The following is a 16,968-nucleotide window of genomic DNA, read 5'->3' on the forward strand; positions in this document are numbered from 1 at the left end:
GCCTTAGAGGGTTTCTAAACACATCTAAACGTTTGTTTCTTCATAAATAATCTTGATAAAAATAGAACCCAGGTCCTACTCTGTAGATCTTGATCTTACAAATCTTAGGTCAGGAAATTTTATTTAGAAAAGCTTCCAGCTAATTCTGATGTATCTCCATTTAGAAGCACCACTGAACCCCATGCTCTTTGAGGCCCCTTCCAGTTTAGACACTGTTTCACTGTAAATCCCTAAGTGCTGGGGTCGCTACTCTTTGTACACAGCCTTCCCAGTCCTGGCTAGCTTCCTAGTACAGATTAATTTAACCCACAGGAACACTTCTGTGGTGCTTTTCTTTTGAGAAGCAGCAAGCACAGAAAACTTTTTTAAAAAGCATCATGATCAATAAATAAAAACTGTAGTACTGAATCTGAGTTGGAAATATCGGTATAAATGTATGATGTATTTTGTCTTTTAAAAACATAACTCCAAGCTCTGTCTACAAAAATGCCTAAAAATAATCACCAACCCAGTAGTAATAGGCACACTGAATGTCCAGATTCTGGTTGCTAAATACCAAAAGGAGTCAAAACTCCATAGAGAAAAGGCAGGGAATGCTCAAGAAGAACCTGGAGTATCTTGTCATGCCAGAATGCCTGAAAACTGCCAGGGTCATCTGTCAATAGGACTCAGAAGCCAACCAGAAGGTATTCCTACTTTCTCTATAGTTGTTCAGTCGCTCAGTCATGTCCAACTGTGTGCCACCCCATGGACTGCAGCATGCTAGGCTTCCATGTCCTTCATTGTCTCTTGGAGTTTGCGAAAACTCACGTCCATTGAGTCAATGATGCCATCCAACCATCTCATCCCATTGCCCCCTTTCTTCTCCTGCCTGCAATCTTGTCCAGTGAGTTAGCTCTTCACATCAGGTGACCAAAGTATTGAAGCTTCAGTGTCCGTCCTTCCAATGAATATTCAGGGATGATTTCCTTTAGGATTGACTGATTTAATCTCCTTGCAGTCCAAGGGACTCTCAAGGGTCTTTTCCAACACCACAGTTCAAAAGCATCAATTCTTTGTCACTCAACCTTCTTTACGGTTCACCTCTCACATTCATACATGACTACTGGAAAAACCATAGCTTTGACTATACAGACCTTTGTTGGTAAAGTGATGTCTCTGCCTTTTAATACACTGTCTAGCTTTGTCACAGATTTTCTTCCAAGGAGCAAATGTCTTTTAATTTCATGGCCGCAGTCACCATCCACAGTGATTTTGGAGCCCAAGAAAATAAAGTCTGTCACTGTTTCCATTTTTTCCTCCCATCTATTTGCCATGAAGTGATGGGACCAGATCTACTTTTTCTAGATAAGATAATTTGGACACTGATAATGACAATAATGGCAACCTATTGAAATGTAGGACTTCCCAGGTGGCGCTAGTGGTAAAGAACTTGTCTGCCAATGCAGGAGATATAAAAGACATGGGTTCGATACCTGGGTTGGGAAGATCCTCTGGAGGAAGGCATGGCAACCCACATCAGTATTCTCACCTGGAGAATACCATGGACAGAGAAGCCTGGCGAGTTACGGTCCATCGGGTCTTTAGAGGTGCACAAGGGGAGTATTTACAAATAAAATGATGACATCTGGATGCGCTTTGAAAATAATCTGGGGTATGGCAGCTGGGTGTGGGCGGGGATACAGGTGAAACTTCATTGTCTATGAGTTGATAATTGCTGAAGCTAGGGGATGGGCACTGGCAGGAAGTCCTGAGTCCAGGTCCTGCTTTCTTCCTTCCAAGCCACCCAGTACAGGGCTCAGATAGAAGGTGTTTCTGGAACAAGACCCCCATTGTTTAAATCCAGGTTCTATCACTTACTATTTGTTTGATCTGGAAAAAGTTTTTAAAGTTCTCTGTGGAGCATTATTTTTTTTCTTTTAATAAAATGGGAATAACATTAGCTTGTTTCTTTTACAGTTACAGAATGAAGATTGAGGGAGGTGAGGCACACAAAGCATTGAATGGTGCCTGGTTCAGAGTATTCCAGTTATAATTACTATTGTCTTTACTATTGTTGAGGTAGTCAATTTTGGGAGGCTTCTCTCTCCTCCTTTGATCAGTGAAGATATCTGTAATAGAATTTTCTGCTTTATGGAGCAATTATGCAAATAAAATGAGGCAATAGATATGAAAGTGGTCTGAAGAAATTAAAAGTATTCACAAGTGCATGGCATTTTTCTCCTCACTGCATCAATAAAAAGTGGCAGATATGAATAAAAATTTGGCAGTCTCAGAGCATTTATCCTTATCTGGAATTAATGTACACTGGGCAAAACAGCCTTGTATAGATTTAAATAGCATCCTCAGTTCTACTATTTTAAGTGGTTTCCTATATATCTGTATATATCTTGAATATGGTGGCCTGCGTACAACCACAGTTTTATTTAAAAAGAGAAATGGTAGGACACGGTATCTATTTTCAAGAAGATGAAGACAAAGTCATTCCCTTCCATGAACTAAATGTCAAGTAACACAGAATTATATTTAAGCACCACTTTAAATGCAGGATTTGCATCTAATCTTTCTTCTCTTTGGGGGATGTACAATTTTATCCAAAAGCTTCAAAGCAGTAAAAACAAAACAAATACAGAATAACTTCTAAATGAGTTAAATCTCCCTGGGGAAATGGGGAACAAAATTCAAGTTCTATTAAAATGTTCCTTCCTTTCTAAAAGCTTTTTATGTTACCACATGCACAACAAAAATTTGAATGGTATCATCTAAAAATAAGAGTTTCAAGCATGATGTTGTGTTCTAGCTTACAAGAAAAGAAGTTAAATCAGCCATAGCTGCTACTTCATCTTACAAATGCATTTTCCTAGATTTATGCTAAATATTTTAAATATAGCTGACAGTGTGCTTCGAGAAGAGAAACAAATTATACATATAACAAGATGTCAAAAAGGAATAAAAGCATCTCAAAAATAAAATTCCAACAGCAGAGACAGTCCTAAACCTCTTAAAATAACTTAAACATGATAAAAAATCTAGTTCTCAAATGTTTTAAAGAATTGAGACAAATTTATTATGGGAAAATTTTGACCAAAACCTAAATATTCAATAAAAACCAAGCCATAGCTAAGGATGATATTTTTTCTGTAACAGTATGTCCTTACTATGAAGCACTTGTACCTTCTTCTTTACCATAAACTCTTGATTAAGCTAAGAAGAAGCTGAATCTGTTTAATTTGCAGTTTTTTGAGAGGTTTTCATTCTATTCTAAGTCAACAAAATGTGCATTTGCTCATAATTTTTCTTGGGTAGACTTAAAAAAAATTCTTTCCAGTATTTTTTTATCTGCTGTTTTTCTCAAGAAAATATGACATTCTCTCATAAATTAACCCCTGGAGATCTTTACCTCATGCTTGTCAGGAGCTATGAAGTTCAGTTGGCAGTTTGAGTCATACAAGATGGAGAAAGCAAGTTCAAGCACCTCCTGCAAGAGATTAGAGAAAACACCACACTGAAGACAATTTGCACGTTTTGCTTTTCAGTTACAAATGGCTGCAGATTGCACGTGGAATAGTGCCTGTAGTGGGTCCAGGCAAGAGGAGCGGTAGTGAGGCTGATGGGAAGAAGGACGATATTTTTCAAGATTCACAACACGTTTCCTTCTCTCTGTTCATGGGAGGTCTGCATGAACCAATTCGTTTAATTCTCAAGACAGTGCATGGAGCAAGTGTTATCATTCCCTTTTTATGGGAAGGAGCTCAGAGAGGTTAAGTGAGTTGTCCAAGGCCACACAGCCCCAAAGCTATGCTACTTTCCTATCTTCAACATCTCCCTCCCAGGGAGACCATGGAAAGTAGTAAACTCTTTCGCAATCAGCAACATTATGGGCTACTCTATCTTCTATCATTTCCAAAAAGACAGGTGTTCATAGTGGGTATAAACTTCCTAAAACATGGAAGCTACATAGGAGGTAATGAGGCTTCGGGACGAATCCACTATCTTTAGGTAGTATGTCTGCCCTTTGATCTCTGAACTACTGTAGAGCAAAGTTTATATGAAACCTAGTTTTATCCTATAGTGGCTGCAGGGTATAAAGGACAGTATGGGCCCAAGTGGCAGAATAGCTGGACTCATTCATTGGTGAATGTCTCTTCGTTCGAGTGCCTGGGTTCATTCATAGTACAGACTATGAGACAGACCCAAAGGGCCAAGGACTAAGTGTTGCAGTCATTCCATTGTAGCTGAATGACCTTGGCTGAGACACTTAGTGTTGTTCCTAATATGTGCGTTAAAATATGCTTCTCAAATTGTACACACTATGCACTAATAGATATAATGATTATTCTACTGGATTGAGCAGTCAGCAGGTACAGTCTCTGGAAGATGAGAGTCACTGAACATCTTAGCACCCTGTATTGTGTTTATGTGCGTGTATTAGTTGCTCTGCTGCTGCTGCTGCTAAGTCGCTTCAGTCGTGTCCGACTCTATTCGACCCCATAGACGGCAGCCCACCAGGCTCCCCTGTCCCTGGGATTCTCCAGGCAAGAACACTGGAGTGGGTTGCCATTTCCTTCTCCAATGCATGAAAGTGAAAAGTCAAAGTGAAGTCGCTCAGTCGTGTCCGACTCTTTGCAACCCCATGGACTGCAGCCCACCAGGCTCCTCTGTCCATGGGATTTTCCAGGCAAGAGTACTGGAGTGGGGTGCCATCACCTTCTCCAATTAGTTGCTCAGTCACATCCAACTCTTTGTGACCCCATGGACTGTAGCCCACCGGGTTCTATCCATGGAATTCTCCTGGCAAGAATACTGGAGTGGGTAGCCATTTCCTTCTCCAGGGGATCATCCTGACCCACGGATCGAACGTGCATCTCCTGTGTCTTCTCCATTATAGGCAGATTCTTTACCATCTGAGCCACCAAGGCAGCCCCTCTCAACACCCTAACAACTCCTAATTTGGAGGAAAGAGCCAAGTGAGTCCACATCGATGCTCTGCATCACTACAAAACTCATGTGCTAGCCTACCTTCTGTCTCTGTGTCTATTAGGCACCACTGAGGACTGCCCCTTTCCCTCACGGTATGATCTAGGAGCTGCATTCTCAGTAACCACCCACAGGCGTTCTTTCTTAGGGAAGTAGACCTCTCCACATCATTCTCTACCTCAACATCTGTCAGAGGATTTGTCTTTGGCCAGTAACTCACAGCAAGAATGCTCCAGAAAGAAGACAGAAGGGAGAAAGATGAGGTCACTGCCTCTAGATTTAAGAATTTCAGATGAGAAAGAATTCTCCCAAGCGGACTCCAAAGGCTCAGCATTAGGCGGATGCCTCTCCTGACACAGTCAGCCATCAGGCTATTTGTGGCTCTCATGAATTCTGTGTTTGGCTCGACTCTAGCTGTCCCCTCATTAAGGGAAAGCAGCTTTTGTTCTGAACCCAGACCTAACAGTATCTCATCCTCTTAGGGTATCCTCACCCTACCAGAAATAGAAACAGGTGAAGGAAAAACTGCTGAATCACAGACCAGGATCTATTCTGCAAGACTACCCACTCTGAATTTTTCATTCTTGTTTTCCTTAGGATTCTATTCAAGCCAGCCCAGGAAAGATCAATAAAATTGGAAAAGAGTTCACCAACAAACAAAAACAATTTCCCCATAAGTTTAGCATCTCTTTCAGGTCTTTTAGTGCATAATGAAAATGGTCATGGGTCCTGACAGTGGTGCCATAATTGGTGTCATCCTTTTAAAAAAGCCTGTAAGGCAGTCCATATCAAGAACAAGCCGTCCCACTTTTGGAGTTACTCCTAAAAAATTTCAAAAGGAAGCAAAACTGTATATACTATTATCTGTAAGAATGTAACAGAACAGAAAAACACAGCACTGCACTCAGTTGTGCCTGACTCTGCGACCCCATGCACTGTAGCCTGCTAAGCTCCTCACTCCGTGGGATTTTTCAGGCAAGAATACTGGAGTGGGTTGCCACTTCCTTCTCCAGAGGATTGCTCCATCCCGGGAATTGAACCTGGGTCTCCTGGGTTGCAGGTGGTCTCCCGCATTGCAGGTGTATTCTTTACCAACTGAGCCACCAAGGAAGCCATAAGAATGTAATACAAGGAACTAAATAAATGTCCTCCCTTCTTTGGGTAGAACATTAAATAAAGAAATCACAAATTAGCAACCCTGCAAAATAAATGCTGCTAGGCATTAAGTAGCAGCAGCAGCATATATTTCGCAGGGTTGCTAATGGGAAATGGCAACCCACTCCAGTGTTCTTGCCTGGAGAATCCCAAGGATGGGGGAACCTGGTGGGCTGCCGTCTACGGGGTCGCACAGAGTCGGGCATGACTGAAGCGACTTAGCAGCAGCAGCAGGCATTAAGTATAATTACAAACATTTGATTTTAAGTGGAAAAACAAACAAGAGAAATGAACATTATTTACATACTGATCACAACTAGGAACAATGTCTAGCTGTGGTTGGAGACTGGAACCGAATATGTGAAATGAAAATAATTATGTTAAGGTGCTGGGATCATAGGTGATTATTTTCTTTTAAAAAACTGAAAACATTTTTCAACAAAATGTTAAGCTCTAATCTCCTAAATTCATAAAAACTGTTCTTAGATGAGAAACATTGATATAGATGATGATTTCTTTACTAATCTTAGTGTCATCCCCTGGAAAAATTCTGACTCGTACTTAGGAGATTGGAGAGAAAGGAGAGGAGGGGCTTTGCTTCTGGACAACCAGTCAGTACATCACAGCAGCACCAGGTGACCTTCAGAAGTCAACAGGAAAAGGTGAGACTGACAACGGATTTCTGACTGATGCTAGACCATGCCTGCTGCTCTGCTTAGGGCAGGCACATAGCTAATCATCGCCTTGCTTACGACAGCAGGTGTGAGCATCACCAGAGCCCAGACGTGGCCTCTTGACTAAGTGCTGAAGTCTCTTGAGACCAGAGTGTCAATGTGGCTGTCCTTGTGACACTTTCTCTTCCACAGGGCATGGAGTAGGAAGAAAAAGGAGGGGGGGCTGCCAGCTTTAGGTTTTGCCCTTCTAAGGCATTTACCAGCGAGGACGTGAAAGAGAGGAACTGTCATGACCTAGATTTCTGATAAACACAGGCAGGGAATAGGAAATTCGTGACAATGTCAATCCCCACTTTAATTTCACCAAAGCTGCCTGGGAGGGGTTGGAGGAATTACTTCTCTGAGTCGCACGCCTGCGTTAAAGGCTGCTATCACTTATAATGAGTTTTATTGACGTCTCCAGTTGGCTGTCATTGAGGCTTTGGTGGAGGTCAGCTCTCTAGCACTTTGAGCAGGCAGGTTGCAGAGCTGGCAGCGACGGCCTCTCGGGCTAACACTCTAGAAGCGGCCACCTGTCCAAACTGTCTGTGAGGGAGAGAGGTGCCAGGAGGCGGTGGAGTAAGTGGTTGTGGATCTGGGGCAGCATCCCCCTCAGGGGCCTCTTGTCACACACCACAACACTCTCTTAGATATTTGATGCTCTGCGGTTTTGCTACTCACTACCTAAGGTCTTTTATTCACTCTGGATCTAAGTCAGTGAAAAATCATGTCCAGGAGTAGCTTATTTCCATCCTCCATCTCACTAATTCATATGTCCTCCCCTCACATGTGGAGGAAGGCCTGGGATAAGTGAGTTCTGTGGTTGGAGGATACAGGAGGAACTCGCCCTATGACCTCTGACCCTACTCAACCTTCTGGTCCTGGGTATAATGACAAGGCATACAGGGTCAGGGGATGCTCAGAGAAATTCTGGGCATGATGGTGTCTTGGTTTGGGGATTTCCACCTTCCAGGGCCACGTGATGGGCTGATGGAATATGAGAGTAGAGTTTTATACAACATAATTTCACTGTAAAGTGTTGGCTGCCATTCCTTACATTGTTTTGGGGTGACTTGTCTAATTTGGCCATCTCACCTGGCATTCACTTTAATCATGTTGGTTCTCCAGCATCTATCCATGTTATCTTGAGGGCAAAGCATTTTGATTACGGATGTGTACATAACTTGGCATGTGTGTGTGCTAAACGTGGCCAGAGAAATAGTAGATTTCATAGCTATTAACACTGCAGCTCATCTGTATACCTATGAGTTTGACTTTCTATTGTAGAAGGTAAAATCAGTCATTCATATATTATATAGTGAGAGGGTTTTGCCTTCTGTGAAGTAGCTTTATGTTAGGGCTCCATCTATCTGAGCCAATAGTTCTCCAACCCATTTTCATCTCTGTCCCCACCAATCCTACTGTGAATTCAATGTTTCTCAGTCAGAGGATACATCAGATGTCAAAAGGCCCCATGCGCCTTTCATATATTGTTTCCTTCTCCTAGAAGGTCTTTCCCTCTCTTCTTTTCAAAACCCAGCTCATACATCACTTCCTCCATGAACCTTCTCAAAATCCCAGGCTCCCCTTGTTTTTAAATTTACTGGGGCATAGGCACCATTGGATTATAATAGCATGTGGATCATTAAATCTTGTATCTGCTCTAGACACAAAATATCAGGGGCCAGGTCATATTTATCTTTGGATTCCCAGCACCTGGCACAAGTCTGGTATAAAGAAAATACTCAATATAGTGTGACTATGAATGATGAATGAAGTAACTCTGAATAAAAGGCTTTTTGCTTAAGATCAGGATTTTCAAGTCAATACTAGAACATCATCTTCTAATATAATCTGCTTCTAATTTCAGGTACATTAATCATACTGGAAAAATAAATCTGGGCTCTGGGCATGGTGAAATGGAAGCATCTCTCAGGTCAAACATATTCCTATCCCTTTCACTGATACCTGGTTAGAGTTTTCCTCTGGTGATTGCATGCTATTTAACTTCTAAAGCCCAAGGCAGTGGGATAAGTACCAGGACTGCCTACTTTCAAAAATACAGTAACAAATCAACTTTATTTCATGAACCACAGGGTTTGAATTTAGAATCCTTAATCCTTAAAAGTCAAATTCTTCCAATTCAATTTCCATTCACCCATGAAAATTCTTTTCAAGTATCAGGAATTTCCTAATCTCTCTGTGAAGAAGCCAATACTTTTTGTGTCCACAGAAATTTGTTGCACCAACTTCTTTTAAACAAGTTAGACTCAGCTCCAGGAGGACAGGGCTGTGTCTGCCTGTGCATCACTCTGTGCCTATAGCCCATCCTATCTCAAGTGCTCTAATGCTGACTGAGTGAAGGACTCTATGAAAAAAGACCTCTGCCTCAAGGGAAAGGATCAGTCCCTTTCCTTTATCTATTTCTAGGACCTTAGACTGTGCCTGGCATGTCAGCTGTTGAATGAGCAAGAAGTACTACCAGTTACCAACAGATCTGAATGTCCAGTTTGCCCTGCTCATAATTAAGCTAATGAAGAGTCCTGGGGCATAAAATGTCAGAATCTACCATCTAGCTGGAAAAGCTGAAGAGCCAGCAGCAGGCCTTGGTTGCTGCCCACTGCCATGCCCTGACAGGCCTCCTGTGGACACACTTTGGCCAGCCCTCCTTTTAAGTTGCAGGCCTCTTCTTTCCATCTCATCCCATCTCATCCTCCACTGCCCCCTTCTCCTTTTGCCTTCAGTCTTTCCCAGCATCAGAAGATATGGTTGGATAGCATCACTGACTCAATGGACAGGAATCTGAGCAAACTCTGAGATATAGAGGAGTACAGGACTTAGTGACTGAATGACAACAACTCCCCTTTCCTATCCAGAAGTCCCAGAGGTAGGGAGGAGCAGGCCTCTGGATCATTGGGGAAGGGGTGTGAGTGGGTTAGGAAATAAATTATTAGAATTTCGGGTTTCCTTTCTACTTTCTGACATTTTTCCTGATGCATCAAATATATGAACACTATTAATATTATAAGACAAATTATTTTCATATGTATACAAATGAAAGAGCCAGGCTAGCAGAGCTACTACTACCTCTCTTAGCCTTCTAGGCTAGCAAATCCCAGAAAGGAGCCTTCATTTGAAGTCTTATTATGTGTTTACAGCAGTGTGTCCCATTTATCAATCCATTCTTCCATCATCCAACCACCTCTCTCTCCATCCATTCATCTATCACTCATTCATCTGCCCACTTGCCCAGTTTTCTGTTAAGTGTCACCACAATTTTTAAAAATAAGGTTGGAAAAGTCATTCACTCAGTTTGTTTTGTTGGTCTCTTCTAAAGGGAGAGGAATCTGAAACAAGAAGGCCAAAATCAGCCACATATATCCTAGGCTCAAATGAGCTCATCTCCATACCTGTTTTGACATTGATGGCTTGTATCTTCTTTCATTTTCTTTTGGTTAGTCAAGCTAGAAATTTCAATTTCATTTATATTTTCCAAGGACCAAGTTTTGCATTTGTTGATTTTCTCTACTATTTTCCTGTTTTCAATTTCATTGATCTCTAATATTTATTATTTCTTTTCTTCTGTTTTCTTTAGGCTTAAATTGCTCTTCTTTCTCTAGTTCCCTAAGGTGGAAACTTTACTGATTTTAGACTTTTCCTCTTTCCTAATATATGCATTTAATGCTATACATTTCCCTTTCATCACAACCCACCCATTTTAGTAAGTTATATTTTCATTTTACTTAGTGTAAAACATTTTGTTATTTCTGTTTAGACTACCTCTTTGGACTATGGGTTATTTGGAAGTGTGTTCTGAAATTTCCAAACATTTTGGGGATTTTCCATCTATCTTTCTGTTATTGATTTCTAGTCTAATTCCATCGTGAATTAGAATACAGTTTGTATGACTGTTACTTCTACATTTGTTAAGATCTATTTTATGACCCAGAATGTGGTCAGTCTTGGTGAATGTTTCTTGTGAGCTTGAGAAAAATGTATATTCTGCTGTTGAGTAGATTTTCTATTAATGTTAATTGGATCAAGTTAATTGATGGTGCTGTTCAGGTCATCAATATCCTTATTGATTTTTCTGCTCACTTGATCTATCAATTACTGACAGAGGGTTACTGAAGTCTCCAGGACAATAATGGATTTGTGAATTTCTTCTTTCAGTTCTCTCAGTTTGCCTCGTGCATTTTGATCTTTGTTCATCCCATTACTTTCACCTCTCTTAGTTTCTATATTTAAGTGGGTTTCTTGGAGGAAAACATATATTTAGTCTTGCTTCTTATCTACTCAAATAATCCCTTTTAATTGGCGTATTTAGACCATTGACATTTAAAATGACTATTGACATAGTTATATTATGTCTGCCAAGTTTGCAACTTTTTTCATTTGTTGCATTTGTTTTTTATTTTCTCCTTTTTTTTTTTTTTTAAAAACTTTATCCTGTTTTGAGTATCCTTACTTCTTCCTCCTGTACATTTTGACTTTTCTGTTATTCATTTCACTTATCCATATGCTATAGATATAACACATTTTAAAATTATTATTTTAAGCAAAGAGTTACCTTTTAGATTAATTAATAAGAAAAAAATATACTTTTCTTTTACCTTCATATATTCCTTCCCTAATACTCTTTGCCTCCAAGGGCAAATGCCTCCAAACTGGGGACAAAGGAAATTCCTCTACCTTTTCAGACAATGCTGCCCCCCACACCTTCTGTTATGGAATCTAGGCTGTCATGGTGAACAACATGGTGGGAAGGGTGAAAAATACTGCAATGTGAAGAGTATTCAAGCAATATACACCTTTGGGAACATTTTCTCCCTTAAGCTGAATTTGAACTGTTTCAAATATGGGAAACAATATTTCCCATGATGCTGAAGAATATTAGGCCTTGAAAATTTTTCTCAGATTTTTGGGAGTCATCTGGTCTCTCTTCCATTTCCCAGACTTCTCTGAGACCCCATAGGGGTAACTAAGAAGAAGAAAATGGAAGAGATTGGGGAGAAAATGCAGAAGGGAGACTATGAACATAAATAGGAGGGTAGGAGGGGCCCAGAGGACGGAGATGAGTGGAAAGACTTGAGAGAAGACTGGTAACATCAGTGAGGGCAATTCCTAGGGCTGTATATGGACAGGAAGTGGGAGAATACAAGACATGGTAGGGATTCAGCAAGTGATCAGTGAGAGAAAGAGTAAGGCTGAGAAATGTAAAAGGAATCAGGGAAGGAAAAGGAACTGAGTTTAAGAGATGTGTAACTGCGTGACACATCTGCACACACACACACACACACACACACACACACTCCCCAACCACATAGGCATAGCTACCAAAGAAGGGCCCATTGCAGTCACTAACTGCGTTGTGCAGACAGAACTACTTAGAATAATTTGGAAATCATACCTTATTTTGTTTAAGGGCACCTTTCTCTTTCATATGAGGGCAGTCCTTTCCCGTCACCACAGCTTTGATATCTGCCACCGGCACTGAAATTCATAAGAGAAAATGAAAGTAACTACATCATGTGACCGTGTAAGTGTCCATAAAATAGCAAGACTAAGCATCATCGAGTCTGTTGGGACAGCTGCCATTCCCAGACACGATAGCAGGAAGAGACAAGAGATGAAGAGAGGGAGAAGTCAGGCAGGCTCCAGGACAAGGAACTAAAATATACTCTTAATATTCTGGTAGAAAGTATTCCTGGGGAGAAAAATCTATGTTCATAAGTAGAATTTGTTTCAAGAAAAGAAATACCTAAAAAAAAAGATTGCACACAATAAAAAACCCACCATAGTTGTGTTAAAAGTGATGGCATTAGAAGAACCAATAATGATATAAGTAATAGTGGTACTGATACTGATTTTATGGAAGACATCTATGTGCTAGGAGCAAATGCCAAGTGCTTCCTATAGACTGATATCTCTTACTATAGTAGTGACATCACTTTAGTTTCTGAGTTTTGGATAATAAGGGGAAGTAACCCTATTACAAAAAAATCTATCTGAACATAAACCATTCTGAACTCTCACTCTCCAAATTCTCCCTCTTGCCATCTCATTAATTCTCACAACAATTCTGTGAGGCAGGTTTTGTTATTCCTAGTTTATGGACAACAAAACTAAACTCTATTAAATAAAGGGAACATTCCTTTCTGTTAGGGAAATAGTAGCTGGCACTTATCTTGGAAATCCTGAGAATAATGCAGTTAGATAAAATGATGTTATCTATCGTCTTATTCAGGACTTGCGGGAAGATAAAAGATATGGAAAGGCTTTTGCCCTTAATGTTTTTGTTAAGATCATCTGATGGAGAGAAGGCTGCAGGATGGTTTGGAAACTTTGTGTTTTTTTTTGGTTTGGAAACTTAATTTTAAAAACTGCAGAGTTATCTGTCCCTTTCCAACTCCTAATCTTTCAGTCCCTCAAGGGACTCTAGGGGCTCAGTTAGGATGTGCAGAAGCTTTGATTCATCAATTCCTTGGACTCCTCCAATGACGAAGATAATGAGAGATTTGACCATTAAAGTTCACCTACTTTTATTGGGGCATTGGGTTCTGGGGGTGACATTTAGATGAAGATAAAATTATAAAATATGTAGAATATCAACATGATATAACAGGAAGGCTCTTTAAAAGCTAACATTTTCCGGGTACCCTAAAGTTGCTAAGAACTCTGTCCAAATCCGTGATACCTCCAGAGCTCTCTCGAATCCTAGCGAAGAGTGGTGCTGTGATGAAATCTTCTAGGATTCTCTGACGGCACCTCCTGCTCTCTGTCCCACCACATCTGCTCCTCTAGCTTGGACTCCTGGTTCTAGATTCCTTGGTAGATAGGACTTGTTCTCATTAATAACGTTCTGGGCACATGGAAGACCATGCTTCTCAGCAACTTTTGCATTTAGGTGGGCCCGAATAGTGATTAGCTCTGGTAATGAAACATGAGAGGAGATGGCCTGGCTCTTTTCCTGGCTGAGGCAGTGAGAAGCCCACTTCCATCAGCCTCTCTTCCCCAGCCGCAGGGACTGATTAGGCCACGTGGTCCCTCCAGATGGTACAGCTCTGGGATGTCAGAGCAGCCATCAGCCTGTGTCCCTGTGATCATGCAGAGCAGTCCTTTGAAAGCACATGTCAGTTATATAATTGAGGAGCGAGAAATAAACTGTTGTGAGTCAGTGAGGTTTGGGGGGTTATTTATTCCTGAAGCTTAATGTAGCAATGCAGCCTCTTTTGAGTGGCCTGACCCTTGACCTTGGACCCCCTTCCTCCCCTACCTGGCTTCTTGGGATCGGCATCTTCTTGTAGACAGTCCTTGTGATTTCTGAACTTTCCTTTGATCACAGCTATTGACTTTCAGCTTTTCTCAAATCCATTTTCATAACCAACAATTAACCCTGTTCTCAGTGGCCAACCTGGCTACCTACTTGCTTCTCTGGGAGGAGATACTTGGGCACTTTGGGAAGTTGGGTTTACTTAGTGTTTACTTTTCAGTGGAAAACGTACCACTGAAGTGAATTTGTGATATAATTAATGTACAAACTCCAAAACCCTTCTCAAGCCTCAGATGGAGTTTGAGTAGCAAGCACCTCCTAGAAAGTCTTCTGCTGTTCAAATATGTAACGTGCTCAGTGAATGAGAAAGTGTGTCTATGACTGGTAAATAGTAAGTTACCCCTTGGCTCTGAAAACCCATCATGTGGAGCAGGACAAGGGTCACACTAAGGTCTGCTGTGGGAGCAGTCTTCAGAATCTCTAATAAGCGGGCAGCGGGGGAGAGAAGGCATGCTTCCACCATGCTGGTGGCAGTACGTATTTTATGTGTTTCATATGCATCGCCCCCTGTCAAGGAGAAAAGCTGCTGTGTTTCTCACAGGATTGTGGCTAAAAGGAAAACACAAAGTTCTAAAAATACAGCGTGGCTTTTAAAGATTGTTCTTTGCATAGTTTGTTGTTGGATGCACTGGAAAATTAGGCATTGGAAGGGCCAAAATGTCATCTTCTCTAAACCCACCATCAGAGTTAGACTCACACATTTGGAATCTATACTGTAGGAGGTGACAGAGGGCTCTTGATTACTTCAAAATAGGGCCAGCGTTTCCATCAGGTCTTTTTTTCATGTGGGAGCAGGATAACAAAGTGGGGTTCAGAGATATGAGAACCAGAAAGGTCACCATTGGTTCCCTAGCCCCCACTCTTAACTCCTTGGGGCCTGCCCTCATTTCTTTCAATGCTATTTTCAGTTTGAGCTGGATTGAGACAATCTAATCCAACATTTCCATTTTATAGATGGGAAGACTGAGGCCTAAAGAGAAGAAATATGTCACACAGCTAGTGAGGGACAGAGCTGAGACAGCCGCTTTTTCTTCTATTCCATGGTCTCTTGCTAGGCCATGATTTTCTCCTATGTTTGGAAGGTGTCAGCTCCCCAGATCATGCTAAACACATGTCAGACACAGCCCTGGAAGTGGTTATCACTTCAGATATGTTCAGGAAGCTCTTTAATGGCTAATATCTGTGGGAGAAATTTTAATTGTGATTTAAAACAGAAATGTGTTTTTTTAATTAAAAAAGTAAATGTGGCCATCATGATAAAAATTGTTCTAGCTTTCACCCTTGGGAACCAGAAAGTTGAGGCAGAAATCACCCCAGGAAGCCAGTAAGTTGAGGCAGAAATCACTCCAGGAAGTAGCCAGTAAGCATGATCACTTGCCATATATATAGCTCCGCTGTGGAAACTCCTTTGGGCAGAGATACAGAGGAGGGGCAAGCTGATCCCAGGACAGTTCAGTAGAGGATCTGGCCTCTAACTGGGCAGTCTGGAGTGGCTGGAAGAATCACAGAGCCTGGATTTGAGTTCTAGATGCACCTACTGGCTATGCCACTTTGGGCTTAAGTTCTTGGAGCATAAGCTTCCTTGTGGGTAAAAATCTGGACCAGGGGTTGGATAGCTGCATTCAGGTCTTTGCTCTGTTATTTACTAGACAAGTGGCCTTCAATAGGTTACTTAACTTTTGTGTACCTCTGTATCCTAATCTGTAAAAGAAGGGCAATGGTACGTACTGCTTCAAGTCATGGGGAGGACAATTTGTTAATATGCAGAGCTCTTAGCACAGTGCCTGGTATAGAGTAAGCACTCCAAATATATTTGCAATTATTCTTATTATCAATAATCAGAGTTAATTCTCTTTGTAGATTGAAGGACCTAAATTACTTAGCATGCTTCAACGACCCAAATCGCCCCACTGTGCTTTGCTCTGGCTGCCACTCCTCTCTTCTGTGGTAAGAGGCTTAATGGTCTTGTGTGAGGGACTGAGCCCTCTCCTCCCGGCCCCTTTGATGCAGGAGTGAAGAGCGCTGGCCTAGATTCTCTCAAAGGGCGGTTCTGAGAGGTGGGGGCACTGCTGGAAAGCAGTGGAGTCTGGTTTCAGTGGGGTGATGAGAGTCTGCATACCTGGTGGGAGGAATGTGGGGCAAAGGGAGGTAAGGAGATATGGACTTTTCAAGGGCCATGTTTCCTGTCAAACAAAAGGAATACGAGAGAAGAGATTTGCTAAACTTTTAGGCACGAAGACAGCTGAGTAGCCCTCAATCTCCACTTGCATTCTCTGGATTAAGAGGGTTCAATTACACTATTTGACTCATCAATATCTCAATATTCAGCTGGTTAACTTAAGGGGTGGAAGACAATTTTCCCGTTGGTCTCAAGAGAGGGCAATCGTACATGGCAAGAGCAATGGCACTTGAAATTAATTAAAGGAACAGCTCATTTTTCTAGTGGAATGAGGTTTTTGACTTTGAAGGGCTCCAAGAGGATGGATTATTTTGCTCCAGGCAGAATGCAGAATTGGAATTAAATGCAAACCAGGTGGCAGGCCTGAAGCAGCAAACTTTGGTTTCCTGGGCTGAGGCCTTCTCATTTCCTGCACAAAACAGCTTCATCTGATTTCATTACATGAATGTTCCTCCTCACTGGCCCACCTGGCACACAGATATAATCTCTTTAATACACACACATCTACACACGAACACCTGCACAGGTATGCATTCTTGGTTTATCTTACAATGGGTAAACTGTTTGTAGAGCACCTCTTCTGGAACTCTGAATTCCTAGATTTCTAAGGC

At 41.4% G+C, this 16,968-nt stretch overlaps 1 protein-coding gene across 10 annotated transcripts in view; it reads right to left on the reverse strand.

Annotated features, from left to right (window-relative positions):
* Nucleotides 1-16,968, reverse strand: part of ELMO1 (engulfment and cell motility 1) — a 589,784-nt gene that overhangs the window by 3,159 nt on the left and 569,657 nt on the right. For all 10 annotated transcript variants that reach the window (XM_027539543.1, XM_027539544.1, XM_027539545.1 and 7 more), the window contains 2 exons: nucleotides 12,256-12,338; nucleotides 3,401-3,478 (listed from right to left, as the gene is read on the reverse strand). In XM_027539543.1, the coding sequence (XP_027395344.1) occupies nucleotides 3,401-3,478; nucleotides 12,256-12,338 (161 nt within the window). The remainder of the gene's footprint in view (nucleotides 1-3,400; nucleotides 3,479-12,255; nucleotides 12,339-16,968) is intronic.

The sequence above is a fragment of the Bos indicus x Bos taurus genome, chromosome 4 (assembly GCF_003369695.1).
Source record: "Bos indicus x Bos taurus breed Angus x Brahman F1 hybrid chromosome 4, Bos_hybrid_MaternalHap_v2.0, whole genome shotgun sequence".
Classification (NCBI taxonomy): domain Eukaryota; kingdom Metazoa; phylum Chordata; class Mammalia; order Artiodactyla; family Bovidae; genus Bos; species Bos indicus x Bos taurus.